The sequence below is a fragment of the Tachysurus fulvidraco genome, chromosome 7, assembly GCF_022655615.1.
Source record: "Tachysurus fulvidraco isolate hzauxx_2018 chromosome 7, HZAU_PFXX_2.0, whole genome shotgun sequence".
NCBI classification, from domain to species: Eukaryota; Metazoa; Chordata; class Actinopteri; order Siluriformes; family Bagridae; genus Tachysurus; species Tachysurus fulvidraco.
This window is the reverse complement of record NC_062524.1, coordinates 26,503,453-26,527,633: the sequence shown is the minus strand read 5'-3', so window position 1 is coordinate 26,527,633 and position 24,181 is coordinate 26,503,453. Positions and strand designations below refer to the sequence as shown.

General features: G+C 42.6%; 2 protein-coding genes across 8 annotated transcripts in view; both read right to left on the bottom strand.

Annotated features, from left to right (window-relative positions):
- Nucleotides 1-4,300, bottom strand: part of LOC113650016 (striatin-like) — a 33,433-nt gene extending 29,133 nt beyond the window's left edge. For 2 of the 4 annotated variants that reach the window (XM_027158021.2, XM_027158020.2), the window contains exon 1: nucleotides 3,888-4,295. In XM_027158021.2, the coding sequence (XP_027013822.1) occupies nucleotides 3,888-4,100 (213 nt within the window). In that variant the 5' untranslated portion in view covers nucleotides 4,101-4,295. Of the gene's footprint in view, nucleotides 1-3,887 lie in introns of all 4 variants that reach the window. The other 2 variants (XM_047816167.1, XM_027158019.2) reach the window with 2 other exon arrangements.
- Nucleotides 4,301-5,169: 869 nt separating this feature from the next.
- heatr5b (HEAT repeat containing 5B) lies at nucleotides 5,170-23,668 on the bottom strand. 4 transcript variants are annotated; one of them, XM_027158003.2, is made up of 37 exons: nucleotides 23,604-23,665; nucleotides 23,408-23,462; nucleotides 23,169-23,303; nucleotides 21,295-21,506; nucleotides 20,940-21,048; nucleotides 20,442-20,591; nucleotides 19,773-19,944; nucleotides 19,475-19,632; nucleotides 19,088-19,385; nucleotides 17,106-17,261; nucleotides 15,633-15,883; nucleotides 15,433-15,544; nucleotides 15,154-15,306; nucleotides 14,951-15,050; nucleotides 14,713-14,822; nucleotides 14,457-14,620; nucleotides 14,203-14,378; nucleotides 13,964-14,069; nucleotides 13,481-13,671; nucleotides 13,233-13,392; nucleotides 12,878-13,067; nucleotides 12,514-12,683; nucleotides 12,155-12,302; nucleotides 11,685-11,864; nucleotides 10,954-11,208; nucleotides 10,675-10,856; nucleotides 10,399-10,467; nucleotides 9,818-9,997; nucleotides 9,411-9,657; nucleotides 8,257-8,487; nucleotides 8,042-8,169; nucleotides 7,784-7,928; nucleotides 7,426-7,689; nucleotides 7,109-7,333; nucleotides 6,680-6,831; nucleotides 6,214-6,427; nucleotides 5,170-6,102 (listed from the first exon to the last, which is right to left on the bottom strand). In XM_027158003.2, exons 3-37 carry the CDS (start codon nucleotides 23,292-23,294, stop codon nucleotides 5,795-5,797), a joined length of 6,192 nt encoding a protein of 2,063 aa, XP_027013804.1. In that variant the 5' UTR covers nucleotides 23,295-23,303; nucleotides 23,408-23,462; nucleotides 23,604-23,665; the 3' UTR covers nucleotides 5,170-5,794. The 4 variants fall into 4 exon arrangements, with proteins under 4 accessions (XP_027013804.1, XP_027013805.1, XP_027013806.1 ...); XM_027158004.2 differs by lacking the exon at nucleotides 23,408-23,462 and having other exon boundaries at nucleotides 23,604-23,668; XM_027158005.2 differs by lacking the exon at nucleotides 23,408-23,462 and having other exon boundaries at nucleotides 23,169-23,345.
- Between the last annotated feature and the right edge of the window lie 513 nt (nucleotides 23,669-24,181).

Below are 24,181 nucleotides of genomic sequence, written 5' to 3'. Positions count from 1 at the left end.
TTTAAATTTGACCGACTTGCCGGTTGTAAATTTGCGTTAAGACCGAACAATTTTTTTTTCTGCAGTAAACAAAATGTTCGCGGTCAACGTTCAAAGTCATACGGGTTCGGGCGCCATAATACATCTAAAATATTCATTAAAACAGCTCGACACCGCTTTAACCTGGCACAAAGTTCTGGAAAAACTGTCCAGCATCAAAATAAATCAATAAGGTTTGTAATGATGCGCCCGCAGGCACGGGCTGAAGACCCAGTCAGTGACGTCACGATATGCTAATTTGTTTAAAGTCATACCTACGTAATCACCGTCACCAAACTTGTAACATTGAAAGTTGAAAAAAAAAAAAATAGACCTACCTACCGACCCTTTTTTTTGTTTGTTTGTTTTTTCCTGTTACTGCAAACCAGAATATTTTTAAGGATGGCCTAAATCCTACATCAAATTTAACATCCAGAATTACAACTTAGCAAAACAGCAATTTTTCCTGAACGAAAATAAACGTCTGCTTTCTCTGGGAGAAGACGAGACCTTTCCTGGCTTATTGTATCTCCAGCTGTGAAGAAAACCCTCTCAGAGGGGGTAGATTTGCTTCATTGTTGTAGCTTTGGAAATGAATCCACACTAGAGTTTTTTTTAGACATGTTTAACACAAAGCGTACCTCAGCATAGCAGCGCGAGTGACTGATCTCTGTGGTAAGCTGCGTTAATTTGGTTGCGTGACTCTAAACAGTGTAAACAATTAATATTCATGAGGTAAGACGTGGACATTTAAGGCCGCTTTGCCCGTCATCGCATCGGACCAAAACGTAAAAATTCTACGCGGTTCCTGTTAAAAAACTCGGTTCCCAACCATACACTGAACACACCAAACACACTTCATACACTGAACACACCGAAAATATGAAGAAGAAAAAAAAAATACACCACATACACAAAAACATGCAGAATACACAGAATACAGCAAATATACTGCACATGCCGAAATGCTGAATACACCAAAAACACGGAAAACAGTAAAAACACCAAATTCACTGGCTCATTCCAGCGTTATTCTCAGAGAAATTCTCACGACGATCCTCGACGTCCAAACATTTGCCTCCTGGTTTTCCTCCGAAAACAACAACTGACTGACAACCTCATCACTAACACCTCCCACTCGCAGGTATTTATACAACGTCTCAAGAGAAAGCAGACAGAAAACACCGGAGAGTTCTCACGCAGAAATAAACTCCTTACGATTGATAAAAGACGCATGAGAATATCTCGCCTCTCGGACGCATGCCTACTTTCCGAAAAAACTAAATAAAAGTGTATTGTAACATCATTCATTATGACATCAGTAATATAATGTCATCTTACACAGCCTTACACACATGTATATGTATTTACCAGGATGCATCGGTGTAGTAGAAAAAACACATATTCAGCTTCGTTTAAATAAAGGAATAAAACGTTTTAGGAAAACACACACACACACACACACACACACACACACACAAGACTGAACCATTAGTAAAAATAAAAGACATTGTTACAAAAACAGGAGTGAACGTAAACACAGAGACATGTGACCTCAGCAGCTCATGTTAGATATTTAAAGTGATGTCACTCGGTGTGTGAGGATCGTGTTGTGTTGTTCTAGAAAAATAAGCAAGGACAGGACGATTGCATGAAGCGGAGACGGCGTTACAACTGTTACGTTGTTGTTGTTTTATTATTTACTTGTTTTTTCTCGAATTTAGTGATCGGTATCAAAACACACCACAAATTCCGAGATACAGGTCCGTAACTTCGGCACGGTGGCTTAGTGGTTAGCACGTTCGCCTCACACCTCCAGGGTCGGGGGTTCGATTCCCGCCTCCGCCTTGTGTGGGTGGAGTTTGCATGTTCTCCCCGTGCCTCGGGGGTTTCCTCCGGGTACTCCGGTTTCCTCCCCCGGTCCAAAGACATGCATGGTAGGTTGATTGGCATCTCTGGAAAATTGTCCGTAGTGAGTGAATGAGAGTGTGTGTGTGCCCTGTGATGGGTTGGCACTCTGTCCAGGGTGTATCCTGCCTCGATGCCCGATGACGCCTGAGATAGGCACAGGCTCCCCGTGACCCGAGGTAGTTCGGATAAGCGGTAGAAAACGAATGAATGAATGAAAGGTCCCTAACATCAGTATTATTCCGTCTCAAGACCCTCGAGTTTTAGATCCTCGATTTATTTTAAAGATCATATCACGACAATATCGTAAACCTCGATAAAATGTAAACTAAATATCGCAATAAAACTTAAATGACTGACAAATACATCGACGTGTTCAGTCTACAGTTTACCAAACAACAACTTTCAGCATTCGAGTCACAAACTAATATCTAGTCACAAACTAATATTAACATATACAATAAAATGACAGAAATCGAAATCGAATTGCTAGCAAGTGGAAAGCTAGCTTTGTCTTCAGCTAATTTATACATAAAATGTTGAATATTTAAAAAAATAAATAAAAGTCATTTATTCAATAAAGACCATTTCTTTATTTACTTAGTTAAATTAATTTATATTTAAACCCGTTACAAGTGAATTAGCTCATTAAATATAAATAACCCCTGATTAGCCTTGCTGTCAGTCGGTAGCTTCATGCTAGCTTTGCTACCTCACATTTTCCTCCATTTTATTGATATTTAAAAAGCTAAACGTTTTTATTTTCACCTCACAGGTGTGTGTTTGTGAAAGGGAGTGACATGTAGAGTGCAAAAAAAAAGTTTATATTTCTATTTCTATATTGTAATAGCTATGTTGTGGTATGTTAGCTATGTCATGCTAGCGTTCAAAACGGTATTACTAGCCGTACCCACTTGCAGGGTTGACAAAGTGAAACCGCTACCTATTATTATATATTTTAATAAACCAACAATAATAAATAAATAAATACATACATACATACATACATATCTAAGTAGTAAACAGAACAGTTTTATGACAAACATATTCGTATATTACAGTTATTTTTTTATATTTATTTTATATGAATATAAACACAGTACGGGATTACGCAATACCTGGCAACACTGGATCTGTACCTGGTTAGCTTAGCCGCAGGAATGTCAACAGGAAGAGAAAAGCTAATAATGCTAAAGATTGAGGCTAAGCTAACGTATACTACTGCTACATAATAATAATGATGATGATAATAATAATAATGATAATAATAATGATAATAATAATAAGTGGAAGTAGAAGATGATGATATCTTAGCACTGCTAGTCGTGCAATTTATTTTCCCGGCTAAACCCAGAGCTAACTCCAATGCTAACATGCTAACGTGCTAACTCAATGACAATCATTCATTAAAAAAAAATAAATTAAAAGAATAAATCAGGGAATAACAACAACAATACTACTTTTTTTCCAAAACGAATGGATATATAGTAATATAGTAATAATATAGTAATAGTATTTCTTTTTTAAACTACAATAAATAATAATAACAATAATAATGCTTTTTTTATATGTAAACAAATAAAGATTAATAAACGAGTAACGCTAAAAGATGAAGAAAAACATCCATATGAATCTAGCTACAGATAATAATAATAATAATAATAATAATAATAATAAGTATTATTATTATAATTTATAACAATTTATAAATATATTATTTTGTATATATTATTATATTTACCATGATATATTATTTATATATGTCTGTTTTGGTGAATTTATTTTTGGTCTGTCTATGACTGATCACTGAATAAATACAGGAACGTATGAAGAGGTGCATTAAAGAATAAGAGAGAGAGAGAGTGTGTGTGTGTGTGTGTGTGTGTGTGTGTGTGTGTGTGTGTGTGTGTGTGTGTGTGTGTGTGTGTGTGTGTGTGTGTGTGTGTAAAAGGCTCTCAGACCTGCAGCTCTGCTCTCTCCAGCTCCCACTGTGCTCTGTCCAGCTCAAAGCGGGCCCACTCGTGCTGGAGGAAGTGCAGGATACCCGGGATGCTGTACTGCGCCCTGCCCGCCTCCGCGCCGCTCCCGTCGGCCACAGCACTCTTTCCTGCTCCGCCGCTCTGTAACACCGAGTTATTGTTGAAGAACACACCGGGCCCTGCATGCTCGTCCATGGCCTGGTCTCTTCAACCACAAAAAAAAACCCACCACAAAAACACAAAATCCCTCCTTTTCTCCCTCTCCTTCTCCCTCCCTCTTTCTCTCTTTCTCTCTATCTCTCTCTTTATCCGGTCTAAAACACAGTGTTTTTCAGCCGCCCTGCTTTTGTTCCAGCTCCTCTGAGCAGACTCATGTCTCTGACAGCCAGCTGTCACTCAGTGACGCTAAAGGCAAGCGAGGCCACGCCCACACACACACACACACACACACACACACACACACACACACACACACACACACACACACACACACACACACACACAGGAAGTGAGGGCACTCATCATGGGATTTGTAGTTCTACAAACCTCCGACTTGTAGTAAGATATTTAAAAGTCTTTTACTGACCCAAGTGTAGAATTTTATTTTAAAAGTGGAATGGAATGGAACTGTAAAGGCAATGACATTTACATCCACATATCTGTATTTTATTTATTTATTTGTTTATTTGGAAAAAAAAAACACCTAAAAAATCATATTATTATATTAGGTAGTTTCTAAGCAATGTACAATTCAAACATTATAAATATAAATCCAAATTATTCACAAAAAAAGTTCATTTAGCGTAAAGCCGAGATGAGGTCAAAAATCAGGTTCTATCTCATTTTTATTATTGAAATCCACAACATTTGTAAAGATTAAATATATAAATGTTTTTGTTTTTTTTCTGAAGTATTTGAAAAATAATGAGGTGAAGGTACACACACACACACACACAGTCTTATAGGACCCAATCTGTAATGATAAAAAATAATCAAACAGCACACACACACACACACACACACACACACACACACACACACACACACACACACACACAAGTTAATTCACAGATTGCTTTTCGTCAATCTGTTTAAGTTCAAATGTGATAAAAGAAAGAGAAATGTGTCAAGAAGTGGAGAACGATACAAAGACACAACGTGACTCTAGAACGTTAAATACACATCTGTTATTAAATACACAACATTAAACACACACACACACACACACAGAGAGAGAGAGAGAAAAACACAAGAACACAAGCGATTCATGTGTCATGTTTTCTTTATTGTGATCATGTTACAGTTTTCAGCAGGGTTTCTCGAAGACGACTCGTATTTATTCTAAAACGATCAGACGATAAAACCGTAACGAACTTTAACATCTGTGCAGCTTCACTGGAACTCATCGGCTGAGTAATAAATAAGAGGGGAGCCGAACGTGCGCTGGTATGTACAGAGACCTTTTACTGTTTACATGTGGGTCTGAATGAAGCAGCAGCACAGAAACACTTCCATGTGTCCTGTTTCACAATAATCGATAACGTCCATAACGACAACAACAAAATCTCCCAGTCACAAAATGTTTAGAGACGCGTCGAAAGACAAAGAGAAGAAGAGTAAAAAAAAGTTTGAAAGAAATGAGAAGAAAAAAAATCTAATTGATGGAATGAATCTTCTGTGATTAAGGTGCAAAGTATTGTAACCCAGCTGGTTTGTTACGACAGCTAACAGGAAGGTTTCCAACACACACACACACACACACACACACACACACACACACACACACACACACACACACACACACACGTTCCAATGCACACAAAACATTGTATTTTAACATTTAAACCCCATTTTATACCAATATGGTCCCAAAAATGTAACTAAAGCTCCTAGAAGAAGTTGGTCTTGAGTTTAATAGTGGGTGTGGCCTGCACAGCGGGCGTGGCCTGTCTGGCCGTGGCCTTGGCCTTGTTGCTGGCCTGATTGGCCCTGATGGCTGCCTCGAGGCGGGGCTTGAGCTCCGAGGCTGCCCCCATGACAGTTTTGAAGGCAGCGGGGTAGAGCGGGCCGATGCGCATCAGGTTCTGCAGCGCGAACTCGTGAAGAGCCTTGGAGGTGGGCGGAGCCGAGGAGAAGGCGTTCTCGTCCAGCAGGTAGGAGATGAGAGTGGGGACGAGCAGAGCCAGCAGCTGAACTCCTGGTTAATAGACAAATAAAACAGTTAAGTTTCTGTTCAGGATATTAATTTTTGTTCACTGACACAATCTCTCTTTTTTCTCTTTCTCTCTCAGGGTGAATCGCAACTCACGGTTCTGCTCCTCGCCAAGCCCCACTAGGCCCTCGAGTACTCGGACCCCCTCCTGCACGGCGAGCAGCTCAGCCGGAGTGGAAGGACGCGAGCGCTCCGCCGCCTTCAGCTTCTCCACCAGCGCAGGAGCGAGAGCGTGGATGTAGGGGGTGGAGAGGGCGCGCACTGAGTGCTGGAACACGGACAACAGCAGCTGGTAACACCGCACCTGCACCTAGACACACAAACACATCATACACAGCATTAGAAAAAATAAATAAATAAAACAGCTCGGTGTCTATACATACGACAGACATGATGCACCGGCTGCCATGTCAGGACTGGTTACCATGGAAACCATCCTCAACTTCGCACCCAGACGAACACGAGCGACCCAGATAATGTGTGTGTGTGTGTGTGTGTGTGTGTGTGTGTGTGTGTGTGTGTGTGTGTGTGTGTGTAAGGAAAAAGAGACAGAGAAATGTACCAGAGGGTCGCTGGAGTTAAGGGCATTTCTGTAATGCTCCATGCAGCCCTTCTGTAAGCTGGTGACTCCGAGCAGCTCAGAGCCGGCAGACACGAGGAAGAGAGTGATTGCCGTCAGCATGCTCATCTCATCCACACCTGGCCTGCACTCATCTGATACAGAGAGAGAGAGAGAGAGAGAAAAAGAGAGAGATTAATTTTATCCATGTCTGTCTCTTTCTTTGTCTGTGTGCATCTCTGTCTCTATGTCTGTGTTAAAGTATGTGTGTGTATCTGACCGAGTCTCTCTGTATTGTACAAATTCTCTCACCAAACTGAACGTACGTAAGCGCAGACTTTTCTCACTGTATGTGCTGACTGTGCTTGTGTGTGTGTGTGTGTGTGTGTGTGTGTGTGTGTGTGTGTGTGTGTGTATGTGAGATAATCTCACCAGGCTTGGAGTACTCCAGCACCGACGCCAGGCTGCTCCTCACCAGGCTGCTCCACTGCTGCTGGATGTGCCCCACACGGCTCAGCGGAGATGTGATGATAGTCTTGATGGCCTGCAGAGAGGCGGAGACAGGAGGGGACACAACGCCGTCTGCTGTCTTCACCGCTGTCTCCCTCAGAACTCCACAGATCAGGAACAGTACCGTGGGCAGGATGGTCATGCCCCCTGTTAACAGAGTGGAGTGATATCAGCACCTTATCACTACAGTTCCATTAGACCATGTGTGTGTGTGTGTGTGTGTGTGTGTGTGTGTGTACCTGCAGGAGAACACAGAGCAGGCAGTTCTGCCAGGATGCCCACAGTGACAGCAAGCAGGCGGTTGCTGTGCTCGGAGAGCTGCTGGGGTTTGATGGGAACGTGGCTCGGGGAGTCTGACGCTTTGGTGTTGATTTGAGGAAGGTGACGCACCAGGAGGAACACAAGCAGCTCCATGGCGGCAAAAACCAGAGATTTCCCCGGCTGCAGCTCCCCCGAGTCTCCTCCCTCTCCAAGAAGCCTCTTCTCCCCGCCTTCCTCAGCACCTGCGAGACAGAGACAGATCACATTACACCTCATATGATTGCTTGTCACATGATGAAACATGATGTTGTGTGACACTTGTGGTGTAAAACTCACTCTCAGAGCTCCTGAGCTGCTCGAGATGTTCGTGAGCACAGCGGATGGTTTCCTGCACCACGGCAGTCACCTGCAGCTGCACGCTAGGAGGGTCACGTGTTAATAACAACCTGTGCAGGACGTTCAGCAGCTCCACGGCCAGCAACTGTAACACACACACACACAAGAGCATGTGATTTAAGCTAGCAGTCTAACTGATCTGCTTTATGCTACTTTGCCCTACTCTTCCAACCGATTTTCATTCATCTGACCATTCACCTGATCCTCTGCGATGTGTTTCCGAGCCCGTGGGCACTCGAGCAGCGTGCTCAGAGCCTGCAGGCATGACATCACCCGCTCGATGGGTTCCTCAGGCCTTGGGAAGCACAGGAACTCAATACTGATGCCTGAGCATCACAGAAAGAAAGGACACGTTTATTATACACTACCTGTGGTGTACACCTGAGTAAAAGTATAAACTATGTGTTCGGTACCCAGGAGCAGATGCATTCTGTCTTTGACCAGCTCGTCGTGACTCTTGCTGGGAGCAGCAGGACCCTGAGGAAAGCCGGTGCTGGTGGCGTTCTGAGGCTCCTCGAGACAATCGGTGGCCCCGAAGTCGGTCGTGTTGAGCCAGAGAGCGACAGCATGCAGGATGGGAGCCCAGGAGCTGCGGTAGTGCAGACGCGCCGTGTCAATGGTCTCAGGAGTATAAAACGCTCCACCTGCAATCAGTAATATTAGTGTTACAAACAAAAAACGAGGCTGAGGAATGAGTCAGATTTTTTTTTTTTTTTTAAACACAGAACACGAGTAGCGCGAAAACAGGGATACGTTCTAGCTTCAGGATCGACGTGCACAAAATAAAATAATTTATGTCCGCATATTAGAAAAAAATACAAAAAAATATTTCAATTCCACACCAATTCTCTATGATAAAAAAGTGATAAAAATGCCAAACAAAATAAAATTGATCCCAAACAATTCGTTTAAAAACCGTCTTCAGTTATATTTGTGTGTTTAAAAACATAAAATCTGTTTTTATTCTTTACTGTATTTTTTAAATTGTTATTATATAAATATTAATTATTAATATGTAATTAATAAATATGTTATTAATACATTTTAAATAATTTTTTTACTTTAAAATTTACTTGGCAATTAAAAAGTTTAATTTTACTTTTACTATTTCTTTAAGTAACATTTCCACAAATTTACAAAGTACATATAATATGTGTGGGGGCACGGTGGCTTAGTGGTTAGCACACGTTCATCTCACACCTCCAGGGTTGGGGGTTTGATTCCCACCTCCGCCTTGTGTGTGTGGAGTTTGCATGTTCTCCCCGTGCCTCGGGGGTTTCCTCCGGGTACTCCGGTTTCCTCCCCCGGTCCAAAGACATGCATGGTAGGTTGATTGTCATCTCTGGAAAATTGTCCGTAGTGTGTGTGTGTGTGAGTGAATGAGTGTGTGTGTGTGTGCCCTGTGATGGATTGGCACTCCGTCCAGGGTGTATCCTGCCTCGATGCCCGATGACGCCTGAGATAGGCACAGGCTCCCCGTGACTCGAGAGTGATAAGGATAAGCGGTAGAGAATGAATGAATGAACTGAATGAAAATAATATGTGTGCAGATGTGAGGTCGCTCTACCTTCAGGAGGCAGCTGACTGGCGAACTCGGCCGGGAGCGTGAGCAGGGCGTAGTCTCTCAGTGCGGCGAGCCACAGGCGGCTCAGACACGGCAGCTCAGGCTGCACCAGTGTAATCAGACTGTCCGCAGGAAGCACGCCACCTTCGACACCCTCTTCTTCCTCGTCGTCATCATCCTCGCTGCTGCGCACAGGGCGTGCCGGCCTCGACTCCGCCTCCTTCTTCAGCTTCATCGCCACCACGTAGACCTGAGGGAGCGAGAGAAGTCACGTAATTAAGAGCAGCAGTAGTTAGTATTATTATAGTAGTAGCAGTACTAATTATTATAAGTCTAAGTAAGGTGGAAGGTGTTGAGTTGGAGTGTGAAGACTGGAACTCTGCTCCAGGAGAGAGTAAAGTAACCGTCACCTCGGCCCAGGCTTTGAGCACTGCAAGTTTCTCCATAGTGGTGGCGCTCTCGCTGTACAGCTGGCTGGACGAGCCTTTACCCGCCTGCACTTTATCCAGGGACGACACCAGCAGGTTGTGGACGCGCCGCAGGTCGTTCAGGTCGCTCACTACACCGCTGCCGATCCAGGTGCTGCACACCTGAGACAGAGGACGGAGATGAACATCACTATATATATATGTACAAAATGTTTATTATGACGAAGATCTCTGGGTCCCAACATGAAATAGCTTGCTATTAAAACGGCAAGTTTATATTTGCACTCGAATATATGATATATGAGTGTATCCTGTTGAGTCTGAGTGAGCACACACACACACACACACACACACACACACATGCGCACACACAGACAAACACCACACACAAACACACACATGCGCGCACACACACACAAACACACACACAAACACACATGCGCACACACACACACACACACACACACACACACACACACAAACGCACACACACACATGCGCGCGCACACGCGCAGACTCAAACACACACACCAATGACGCGCAACATTTCTTGCTCACTTTACCTGGCAGGCTTTGGCCGTGATGTCAGAGGGCGTGTCGGGAGAGAAGGCGGGACGAAGAGCTGCACCAACCTTGAGCCGAGGAAAAAACGAAGACAAGCACAACGTTTTATATCAATACACATTACATAAAAACAGCACATTCACAGAAAAAAGTACAGCGGATAATTAAACCTAACAATAATAATAACACTGAAATGTACGCAGTAAGTTGAAGAATAGAGAGATTTCCATTAAAATCTGGAACAGATCTTTTTGTGAAGATGAAGCTGAACTCACGTTGGCTTGGTACTGTTCTAAGATCACATGACCAGGAAACTCCGGTTCAGGCACAGAGGCAAATTTCTTAATGATGTCCTCGAGAGCCTGTAGCCCGGCCATGCGCAGCTGGTGACTGTGGTCTGTGGCGGCCATGAAGGCCATTCGTATCAGATCGGACAGATGAAGCACCAGCAGGTCACCTGGAAGGAACGTTGCCCAAAGCAGTCAGTAAAATCAGTTTAAAACCACAGAGAGGAATGCGTACAGTTCTGTAATAAAACACTGATACAGCGCCACCTTTAGGGTTCTTGGCTTTGGCCGATCGAGCTGCCGCCAGGTCGAAGTGTATCCTGTCTGCGTTTTCACACAGGTGAATGATACGGCACAGGCAGTCGGCGGCAAACACGCGAGTCACCCAGCGAGGGGCGACGGACGGCTTTGACTTGTCGTCCTCGCCCAGCCCCGTGAACATGATGTCATCGTCCATTTCGTCCTTCTTCTCCGAGTCCTCTTCTTCTTTCTCCACCTCGAATGCCACGGCACCTCCGACCTCTGAGACGAGGAGAGAGAGAAAAGAGAGAGGGAAGGAGAGTGAGAGAGGAGAGAGAGAGAGAAAGAGAGACAGAGAGAGAGAGAAAGAAAAGAGAGAGTAAAGAGAGAGAAAAGAGAAAGGGAGAGAGAGAGAAGAGAGTGAGAGAAAAGAGAGAGAAAGAGAGAGTGTGTGTGTGTGTAAGAGAGAGAGAGAGAGAGAGATACACACATCTGTATCTGACTCGATGTGATCAGATGTGATTCGACTTTAGAATATAAATATTATAATAATGTATAATATATAAATAAAGTAATATGATGGTGAATCTCACAGTGAACTCGTGCACTTGTGAACATTCACTATAACATTCAAGGGAAAGTAAAACAAATTCTGAAAGCAAAAAGCTCCTCACACTGAGAAATAATATGATATTAAATGCTACAGCAATAAGAGTGATGTTGGACACTGTTGCTAGGCAACCGTAACCACCCCGTACCCGTTGTTGCAGCGAGGACGTCTTTGCACAGTTTGAGCCAGTGTGAGAGTTTCCCCACTGCCAGAGAGGACAGCATGTGTCCCAGTGTGTCGTGGATGTCTGAGCACAGCTTCCTGTCTGTCTCGCGGTCCAGCATCCCGAACAGGACGCCCTCCAGCCCGGTCTCACTGATGTTCAGGTCTAACACAGACAACAGGATGTTAATATTCACTGTATTATTTATTAGCAATACGTTATTTAGCCGCTTAAAAAGTCAGAATTCACCTAACGCTCAAAAGTTTGTACACCCCCTCATTTTTTAAACATTATACTATGCTATAATGCTTTTTATTAGTTTATTAATAACAGATTTATAACAAGTTATAAACTATCACAACTACTCTGTTTGTGATATAAAAAAAAAAAGAACAATCTTTAATAAGACTGTTTAGTATTTCCTGTTCAAACAGGAAGTCAGCCTGATAACGTACTGATGGTGGTGCTGTCCTTGTTGTCTCCAGCCTTCTTGGCGAGGCTCATGGCGTATTCACACACCTCTGCCGCCTCTCTCTGGACCAGCTGCCTCAGACACGCCACGGCCGCACGGCGCAAAAGCAGGTGAGAACTGCACAGGTGCATCTACACACACACACACACACACACACACACACACACACGCACACTTACGATAACTATTTACACACATAAAAGAACAAAATTAATGCAATCATCATTCTTAATGTGCACATAGAAGCACACTCACACACACTCACAGACATACTCACAACAGACACAAACACACACACACACACACACACACACAGAGTCAGAGGCCATGAGTGAGTCTTACACAGAGACAGGGCACCAGGCTGGACAGGTTGACGTGGCGCGGCGCAAACATGTGCAGTTGTTGGAGGCACGAGATGGCGGCCGCCTGCACCAGTGAGTCCGAGTGATCCTGCATTATGGCACAGCCGACCAGACATGACGAGCGGATGGTCGAGATCGTCAAACTGTTGCCTGGGCAAAAACACACACGGTGATACAAGACTATGAGCTTTTTCTACTTATTCTAACATTGTAACACGGTTATCTTTTTGTTATCCTGGCACGATGCCCCAATATCCATTCTGTAGGATACAACAGATCCAAAGAAATCCACTCAATATCTGCACATGAGTGTAAAATGTATTTTATACGTTCATTGTTCTTACCCTGGAGCTCGGGGCCGACGGTGGTGATGAGGGCTCCGAGGCAGCGGCCCAGGCACTGGTGCACCTCTGTGTGTGAGGGGGGAACGGTGAGGAGCAGAGTCAGCACCAGAGACAGAGTCGGCTCCACGTAACCCCGATACATCGGGCCGCTCGAGTCCACGATCAGAGCCAGAGAATGCAGAGCCCATGTCTGCAACACACACACACACACACACACACACACACACACATCGTATCAAGCCTTTGACACCTCTTTTCTTACATCCAGATGACCAACATAATCCTCTAAACCTTTGATAAAAATACTGATACTTGTCTTATATCGTGATTTAATTTCGGACTTGTGAGCTCTCACCTGGACCTCGTGCGATGTTGCGTCCTGTGCCAGGGCGAGCAGGATACTGACGCTGGTCTTAAGGTGCTGACCCGAACCGATACCACCCACGTAGCGGTGCAGGCAACCCAGAGCCAGAGAGTGACCCGTTCTGGAGACGACGTCTCGAGCTGACTTCAGCCTGTTCGAATAAATATTCTGATTTTAAAACACAACAACCTGAACACGAGGAACATGTGCTGTATACAATAGAATCCGGATGTTTTTACTTGTCGAAGCTGTGTTGAGCCATGCTGGCGATGAACGTGGCCTCTCCGACAACCTGCGCCATGCGACCTAAAGCTTCACCCGCGGCGCAGCGCAGAATGGGGTTGGGGTTATCTAGCGCTCCCATCACCAGAGCCAGCGCAGATTTCCGCACCTCCTCAGGACCCAGAGTACTCTTATTCTCAGCCAGACCCTGCACACACACATCAGACAGTCTCATAAAATAAATATATATATATATATATATATATATATATATATATATATATATATATATAAATATATATATATATATATATAAGTAGTCCCTAAAAAAACTGACAAAAAAGTTCAACTCGACTCTCTCGACTCACTAACACCGTCTCGATTCTCTAACTTGAATCACTCGCTCCTTTCGACTCTCCGACTCGAATCTTTTCTTACTCGGCTCTCTAACTCCACCTTTAAACGCTGGAGGTCCTTTAATTCTCCTAGATGCGGCGTACCTTCAAGGCACTGAGCACAGCAGTGAAGATGTTGAGCTGCACAGCCTGCTGTCTCACTCCTTTGGCCTGTTTAATGCACTCAGCAAAATGATCCAGCATCTGGAGCCTGAAAAATATCAGTCGATTCAATGCGTTATGTTAAGCTGATGTTACAGCTAAACGTTAAAGTGGCTAATAACCGTTATCTGTTACGGTGCTGTGCTTCGTGTGGACTTAAGGAGTAAACGTATGCGTTACACCTGTGTTTGAAGGAGACGTGGGGGAAGACGACACCGAAAAGAGCCACCGATGCGTCGATGACCGACACTCCGAGAGGCAGCGGCCCAGGGACGGCCTCACCGACAGGAACACGAAGGTAGATAGAGGAGGGGTCGTGCTCCAGAGCGCCACTCCCTGACGCACTGTTTGGCTGCAACTGATAAAACACACGTTATAACACTTTACATACAATGGAGACGTTTCCAGTACAAATAAAACCATATTTTTGTTTCACCTGGTCTTCGATGGACTTGTGATCAGTCTCCTGCAGCCAGGAGCCCATGAGGACGCTGTCGTCGTAGTGACAGAGAGAACGCAGCAGGGACGTGGTCGTGTTGGACGAGTTATCCGTCAGAGTAAACTCGGCTACCAGCTCCCTCAGCAGAGCGCTGAAACTGCCTGATGGACATCACAAACAACGACGGTATAAGTATAGGAAAGATTCGTGCACTCTGAGCTGAAAATATACATTTTCGCCCAACAGGACTTGCCTTCGTATGTTTTCGGAGGAAGGAGGGCTAGGATGTCGTAGAGCCGGAGGCGAACCATCGCAGCGCTGGCCTTCAGATGAGCGCCGTGAACCTTTATAACTGCAGGAACGCTGGAAACAGAGCAACTCATCAGTAGCACTACCACCTTTATTAATGGCTAAAATCAGATCATACAGATTTTTAATAATGAATGTTAGCTTTAGTAAAAAACAAAAAAACAAAAAAAAAACACACGTACTGAGCCATCATGGTCATGGCGCATTCTATAGGAGTCATGAGTCGCCGGATCACGTCCTCGGTGAGAAGCTCGGGGCAGTGAGCCACGAAACTCCGCATGGCTGAGAAGAAAAGGTGAGAAATCACGTCATGCTTTTTAGCCATTAATAAGTGAACTATTAAGCATTTATTAACAGCACAAAGCTAATTAACGCATGTGATTACCACAGAGCGCTCCGGCTCGACCCTCCAGCGTGACCTGCCAGGTGAAGTTGTCTCCTCTGGCTTTCTCAGCCTCCAGCTCCTTCTGCGAGCGAGGGAACACGTTCCTCCACAACAGCAGCATCTTGGGCAGGTGATAGCGCACCAGAGACGAGCCTGAGCGCACGCAGGAGTGAAAAAAGAGTTTAGAAATTTCCGTATATCATCTCCCTGCTGCTGCACGTCTCCAGTACGGCGTGCTGATTTTATGCCTTATGAGAACAGGGAGTCAGTGAGCTTTACCTAAAGTCATCAGGGCTCCAAGGAGCAGCCAGCCGGCTTGCGTACGGTGTAGAGAGAGACGACTGTTCTGGGCCGCAGAGCGCAGCAGATCCTCCGCTATACTCACCACCATCTACATAATCACCACAGGTTATATCAGGAAACACTCACATGAATAAAAGAATGTGCACATACACACACGCACACACACACACACACACCTTGCCCTTGGAGTGAGGAATACCCAGAGGACACTGGTGCACCGCACCCAGCAGTGCGGCCATGGCGAAGCTGTACCCGCTCACGGCTTCGGGCGAACTCTTCAAGGCGTTGATTCGCTCAGCGCATCGGTCCAGCAGCGGCGTCAGCTGATTTGGCAGCGCCACGGCAACACAGCGCAGGCACCAGGCCGCTGCTAAACGAGCTGCCATACTAGGATGCAGCAGCACCGACATCACCGTCTCCAACAGACCTGCGGCATAAATGATAAACTCTTACACTGGGTTTCGCAATCAGTCACTGTAACAACCACATAACTACATCATGCTGTTATGCTTGTTACGGCTCGGTGTGACGACGCAGAGTTACATATTTAATTTTTTTGTACTTGTACTTTTTTATTTTGTATTTTTTAATTTTACTTTTTATGAGTTTGTTGTTTCTTGTTTCATCGTTCAGAGGAAAACAACCCAAACTAAACTGTTTTTAACTATAAACAGGAAAAAAACACAAGGAATTTTAGCAAATCATTTGCAAATAAAACAGAATTTTTTGTTTTCATTTTAACATTTTAATGGTCCAGTAGATGTCAGTATAGAGCTTTGTGTCAAGTACGACAAAGTTCTAAATCAACCGCCGTCACAAATGCTGAATGTAATCAAATCACCAGAGTGTATCGTTACTCCTCTATGATGCACTAAGGTGTAACGTTACTCCTCTAAAGCCCTATTCGCCCTATTAGTTTCTCTGTGATTTTAGTCTCGTCCGAATGCGCCATCTCGGTAATCATTACAGACAATGTCAGTAAAGATTACGGCGACTTTTACCTTCTGTAAAAAGGTCCGGAAAAATGACCTCAGGTAATACTAATCCCGTTCGAATAGACCCGCTGTAAATATGTACGGTAAAATTCTGTCATTTCCTGTTTAAAAGTTTTTGCCGTATTTAACTGTTTTATATAACATGTATAAATATAAATAAATATATATATATAAATATAAATTAAAATATAAACACAGCGTTTCCTCCCTGCTCCAGTTTCGCGTTTTTCTTGTTGGTGCCATGTTGTCTGTTTGCGCACGTGATAACAGGAAGCAACGTCATACGCACAGGACACAAGGAGGTTACTGTGGTGTGTAAAGCGAGTTACCCCTCCCACTTCTGCTAGTTTTACTGCGATGTCTTGTCCCGTGCGAATTGGCCAATTAATATTACAGACGTCCTGAGGTAAAATTGCATTACTCCACGTCCCCACGTAAAACTAATCCCGTCCGAATAGGGCTAATGATGCACTAAGGTGTAACGTTACTCCTCTATGATGCAGTAAGGTGTATCGTTACTCCTCTATGATGCAGTAAGGTGTATCGTTACTCCTCTATGATGCAGTAAGGTGTATCGTTACTCCTCTATGATGCAGTAAGGTGTAACGTTACTCCACTATGATGCAGTATGATGTATCGTTACTCCTTTCTTACCGATGGAAGGTTCCTGGATGAGGGGTGCAGCTGTGGCACTGAGACTCTGCACCAAGCTGCCCAGCTCTTTAAGGGCACACACCATCACGTGTTGACTGGCGGAGACGTCGGCCGCCGTGCCCTTATTCTCCCCGCTGCTGTCGCTCACCACCGCCTCTGTGACCCCAAACACACAGAACAAAAACAGGAGGTTTTGAGTATCATTAATTCGACATCTCAGGTTTAAAGTAATCGATTCTATGCAAACGTAGAATCAGGTATTAAAAAGAATCAAGAGATCATTTTAATTTCTCTCCAGTCAGTTTAGATTATTCTGTCCTTCAACTCGATTTCACCGTCGTTTAATAAATTAATTTGCGTCTTTAAAAAAAAGAAGCAGTAAACATTTATGAAGCCCATATCAACACGTTCATAAGAAGTGAGTCAAAATATCATTCAGTACTTAATATATATATATTTTTAAAACTTTACCAATTGTTTATTTTGTGCTCTCCGCTGCATGCACACGTGACCTTTTATGGAGTTTTGGGGGCGTCGCTACATGCAAATGAGGAGTTTTGCACTTTACAGCCAAACAACTTACTTTACTAAAAGATTAGTCACGGCACAACGTAGAACAATTCCTACACACAGGCACACGTTATAACATGTTCATAACACTTTATAAACACATGTACACGTGGCCAATGAGAACGTTACCTTGTTTTTCTCACAATGTTACACTAATTCAGTAATTATTCTAGAATTTATAGATTTGTCCTTAAGGCAGTGAAGGGTAGAATAATCTAATATGAAAGAAAGAAGTTTGATCTTTCAGTTCAAAGCAATCACAGAGTAAGAGTACAAGAGAAAAAAACAACCAACAAGGGTGAAATCAAGCTCCGAAGCGGAGAGCAGCTAAAACCGTGCGGTTCAGGATTCGTTTCAGTGTGAAATCCGGCTGGATGAAATGCTGTCACGTGATCAGTTTTAAAAGCTAGACTATTTCTAATTATGTTGAAAAAACTGAATCTATTAATACAACTACGAGTAATCTGATCGTTAGCTTTAGACAACAGTGGATCAATACGTTTTAGATGATAGTACAAATACAGCAATAAATAAAAAACAAACAAATAAATAAAATAATTTTATATAATTTTTTAATTATCATTTATTTATAAATATAAAATAATAACTAAAATAATTTAAAAAAATATTTTAAAAAAATCTATTTTTGCTCTAGTATTTTTTTTTTTTTAAATATATATAATTTGTTTGGTTTTTTTCATTGTTAGATTTAATGTATAATCAAATAATACATTATTTCATAGTTAAATTATTAAGTCATTTGATTAGGCTTTAAGTAACATTGATGTAAAAAAAATCCATTTAAACTATTTAATTTGAGCCTTTTGCTTTAATATTTGCATTTATTTGGTTGTTTGTTTTATTTTATGTTCCTTTTTTTTAATTAGTTTTTTTTTTAATCGTTCCCGTCCCTTTCCCCTTTCAGGTCCGCTGTTTCCTGAATATTAGTCGTGAATCTTTAAGTGACGTTCATCGCGTAGCAGGAAATGATGCAATTAACCACCAAAAATCCCGTTCCTCTTTTTCCGAAAAACAAAAACACTGCTGTTTGATTGTTATCAATAAGTCCCTCATGATGCTAGAGGAAGTACAGTATCATCTTGTTGCCTGCCTGAACGTGTGAAAGAACAGATCCTTTACACACAGTAATACCCGAGTACGAGTGATGCATCGCTGTGGCATCCGTGGCATTATGACAGAATAATAAAGTTCCAGCTGCATTTGTATCGCAGTGTTTTTGCGTGTGTGTGTGTGTGAGACGATGACAGCACATCATGAGCCATATATAAAAGATCGGAAGAGCAAAGCTAATTAAAAATAAGAAAAAAAAACATCCAAACCACCTCAATCGTGATTAGGAAACAAAACGAGAGACACGCAGAAAGAACAAAAAACAAACCTATAGTACTTACTCTGCAGTGCTCTGAACCTGGATATTTCCCCCCCATTTTGCTCCTTACCCACTGCCCTCATCTGCTTGCTGATGGCCTGGCAGATGTCCTTGGCGGCAGCGATCTGAGCCTTTTCTCCCAGCAGGGCACCTAATGTGGCGCGCAGGGCAAAAGAGACGCAGCGGCGTGAGTACACCGCCTCCACGTGGCTTTGCGTGGCACGCGGGTGAGCGACCAGCTCCAGTAGGTGGCTCAGGAAGGTGGCAAAGTTACGCTCCAGCCACTGACCACCCAGAACCGTCACGAACACCACGTACGCCTGTGACACAGACACACATACAGAGCTTCTGCAGATTTGCTTTATCTCACCATCAGATCAGATGTTTCTGTGATTTCCTACGTTCTCACCTCGGTGACTCCTACGCGCACCTCCCTGCTGACAGACGCGCCACCTTTCAGCATCTCTCCGCCGCTCTTCAGGAAGCCGGATCCACCACGCAAGAAGCCTGTGGCCATCAGCTCAAAGACCTCATCCAGTGTAGCGCGCTTCACATTCTGTCTCATCACTGACACACACACACACACACACAGACACACACACACACACACACAGAGCAATAAATAAAAAACAGCATTCTTCATTCTCCTGATATCTCAACAGTGCTCCAGTAAAGCAGGAGGTCAAGGTGATGGGTGAGATGATGACCTGCAGCCTGTTTGGGCATGAGCGCCGTCGCCATGACGGTCCCCAGCAGTTTGGACACGGCCACACGCACTCCATATGTGGAACCCTCAAGAGCTTTAAAACACAAGGTGGCCACGTTCTCCAGCTCCGCTGTCCACATGAACACTGCCTCGTTCTGCAGCTCCAACAAACACTACAGAGTGAGAGACAGTGTGAGAAAGTGTGAGATTGAAGGAGAGAGAGAGAGAGAGAGAGAGAGAGAGAGAGAGAGAGACAGACAGAGAGATACAGAGAGAGAGAGAGAGAGAGAGAGAGAGCGAGAGAGACAGAGAGAGAGAAAGAGAGAGAGTGAGAGAGAGAGACAGGGAGAGAGAGACAGAGAAAGAGAGAGAGAGACAGGGAGAGAGAGACAGAGAAAGAGAGAATCATGTCCAGTGCTGTCTACACTAATATAAGTGAAATCCACCCTTTATCCATCTCTCCATCCATCCGTCTATCTATCTTTCATGTCTATTCTTCTATATAATGTGGTAGCCGTCCTTTCCTCTACCTATCTATCCTCCCATCTTTTGGTATAAAACTTTAAATTGTTGACATTTCTAAACATGTTAAAAACAACCTTTACGGTTTCCCCAGTGAGTCGCAGAAAAAGGTAAAGAAAGGATGAGGAAGTGAAAGGCGAGTCCTGACCTTTGCCACGGCACAGCGCACGGCCATGGACCTGTCTGTGAGGAGAGAGCGAGCGTTTTTATAGATGTCTCTGTGGCATGAGGCAGCTGCAGCTCCGAGACCGCTCAGGACCTTCTGCAAGCTCAGGAGGATCTCACCTCGACCCTGTGACTGCAGAACACACACATCGCACATACGACACACACAACATGTAACTGTCTGATAAATCTGTTCTCATTCGACTCCCTGAGCATCAACAGCTTTCATTCTCGGAGTCAGATTCACAGAGTCTTTTAGAGTCAGATTCACAGAATCGCTTAGATTCAGAGTCAAATAATCGCTTGGAGTCAGATTCACAGAATCATTTAGAGTCAGGTTCACAGAATCGCTTAGAGTCAGATTCGCATAATATTCAGATATTTTTTTGACCAGTGCAAAACACTCGAGACGAGCAGGAGACAGAAATCCTATAAGAAACTCTGACGAGCGGTTTGTGGCTCTGTGTGGTATTCTCTTTACCTCAGCATTCTTCAGGGCTTTCAGGAGGTTGTTGATGGTTTCTGGGAAAGAGCTGCCCAGCATACGACCCATTCTCTCATAAAACGCTCCGACACACGCCACCGCAGCCCTGAACCAAACAAAACAAACATTCAGAGAAACACAAAGAGGAAAAGGACTGCTTGTATACTAAGTGAAAAGAAGAGTAATTAAAAAATTTAATTTAAATAAAATTCCTTACAGAACATCAAAAAAATTTATTTCACTAATCCCCCCCCAAAATATATTAAGAAAAAGTAATAAATTTATAGAGAAATGTTTTATTTGGGGTTATTGTAAACAAAATGAAATAGTTTTGACATGACAGTAGACTCACAGTTTGGTGGGCAGGTACGCCGGAGTGTCATCTTTGTTCTTGATGATATCGTTGCACTTGTCGAGGGTCTGGAAGACGGTGAACGTGTCACCGATGCTGTAAAGCGTGGCCAGATTTTTAGCCAGTAGCTTCCGTGTCGGAGGTCCAGGGTTACTGCTGATCAAACCGGTGAGCTGCTCCACCAGCTTTTTCTGCTTTTCTTTCACATCGACCTGTTCAAGAACAACACGTATTAGACCTTTATCTCCTGCAAAACACCAGACACACAACTCATTGGCCTCCTTTTGGATGCAGTGGATAAGGAGGTCAACCATCGTTTAATCGAAAGTACGTGCAGTTAAATATCAAGGAGGTCACGAGTCATTATGGTGACAACATGTGACAACAAATACGTGACAACACGTGACAACAAATAAAACCAGGATTTATAATACTTACATAGAATTATATGTGTAATTTTACACTGTAATTAATTAACATGTTATTACAATCATTTTCAACATCATAACTGTATTTCATAGGTATTTTATAGCACAATTTATATCCGAGACAAAAATATTTGACCTCTGAATTGGTAATAACACCTTGTAGCTCGTTTGAGAGATGTTACTAAAGGCGGTAGAGCGTTATCTTATTTAGCTCCCAAACTTTGGAAGTCTTCCTGTTAGTGTTCGGGGCTCAGATGCACTTTCTCAGTTTAAATGTAGATTAAAAGCTCATCTCTTTAGTCAGGTGTACACATAATACATCCCATAATATTGTGCTCTATTACATCTGACCAAATGCACATGATCATCTAGTGCTTACTAATAATATGAACAGCAGCTACACTAATTCCTCTGCTTCTCTCTTTCTGCCCATCCCGAGGCATCCAGAAATTGTACCAGCTCCGATTGTCTTCCGTGCCATGAAGATTTTGGACCTCCACTGAGACGAGGCCGACTCTGTGAGGATCCTGAGACATCTAGAGATGTTCCGGCTCCAGTTGTACTCTATACTAAAGAGGAGATGTGAACTCCATGTGGTTTTGAGGACAACAATCTCCTCATCAATACAACATTTTTCAGACTGTATATTTATAATAACACCCTCCAGTGTCACCCATATTTGGATGAGAATGAGTCTGGTTCCTCTCAAGGTTCCTTTACCATCTATGGGAGTTTTTCCTTGCAACAGCCGCCTCAGCTGAGTCACGAATGAATCATTAATGAATAATAAAGAAAAAAATAAAAAACACTAAAGACCAAATGCACATGATCATCTAGTGCTTACTAATAATATGAACAGCAGCTACACTAATTCCTCTCCACTGCTTCTCTCTTTCTGCCCATCCCGAGGCATCCAGAAATTGTACCAGCTCCGATTGTCTTCCGTGACATGAAGATTTCGGACCTCCACTGAGACGAGGCCGACTCTGTGAGGATCCTGAGACATCTAGAGTTGGACTGTGCTATACTAAAGAAGAGATGCCAATTCCTTGCGGTCTTTGAGGACAAGATTTATCAGACTGTATATTTATAATCACACCCTCCAGTGTCACCCATATGAGGACGAGAATGAGTCTGGTTCCTCTCAAGGTTCCTTTACCATCTAAGGGAGTTTTTCCTTCCCACAGTCACCTGATTCACCTTAGACTTTCTCATTGGTGATAAATACAAACACATCTAATATTAATCTTGAATTTTTGTATTATATTAATCTTTATAATAACCTTTTGTTCAGTGTTGATGTTCTGTAAAGCTGCTTTGAGACAATGTCAGTTGAAAAAAGTGCTACAGAAATAAATACGACTGAATCGAATGTTTCTGTAAACATGATTTGTGTCATTGCACATACAGGAACAATAAACTATAAGTAGCTGGTTCTGGTTGTACCTTGTTGGCAGCTACGAGGACCTTGTTGAGGAAACGCAGCCACTCGAATATGAACACTGGTCTCTTGGCCTCAGTGATTTGGGCCAAAGCGTCTTCATTAAGCAGCAGACTGTGTGCCAGCTCCATGGCCAGGCACTAAAAGGACAATTGATAGGTTTTTTTGTCTGTATGCAGAAGCTGGAAAAAATATATAATAAGAAACAGACATAACAGCTCGTGCAAAGCTGACACAAATTTACCTCAGGAACTGACAGGAGACTTAGCTTCGCGGCTAACAAGCTAGCCTCTAAACACCTTCAGTGAAAAATCCAACAAAACGGAGGATTTTGAAATAAATATCCAGGGTCTTTATTTTATTAATTAGCGCCGTGAATGTTTAACTCCAACATGTCAGAGTTTATTACTAAAAGACAAGCTGTTTAATGTTGTTTTTACCTGATGTTGTTCTGCTAGCCGTTTATTGCTAAGCTAATTTGCAACTCCCCTCAGGAAGGGGGCGGGATTTCAAAATACAGGCATGAAGGAATAAGAAAGAAAGAAGGAAAGAAAGAAATAATAATAATAATAATAATAATAATAATAATAATAATAATAATAATAATAATAATAATAATAATAATATTAAAGACTAATTTTAAAAGACCTTTAATTTCATTATTATTATTATTATTATTATTATTATTATTATTATTATTATTATTAAAGGTCTTTTAAAATTAAAATTTTTCTTCTTCTTCTTCTTCTTCTTCTTATTATTATTATTATTATTATTATTATTATTATTATTAATATTATTATTATTATTATTATTAAATGTATTTTAAAACTAAAGGCTAATTTTAAAAAACTTTTAATTTAATCATTATTATTATTATTATTAAAAGTTTTTTTTTATTTAAAGGCTAATTTTAAAAGACCTTTAATTTTATTATTATTATTATTATTATTATTATTATTATTATTATTATTATTATTATTATTATTATTATTATTAGCATTATTATTATTAAATA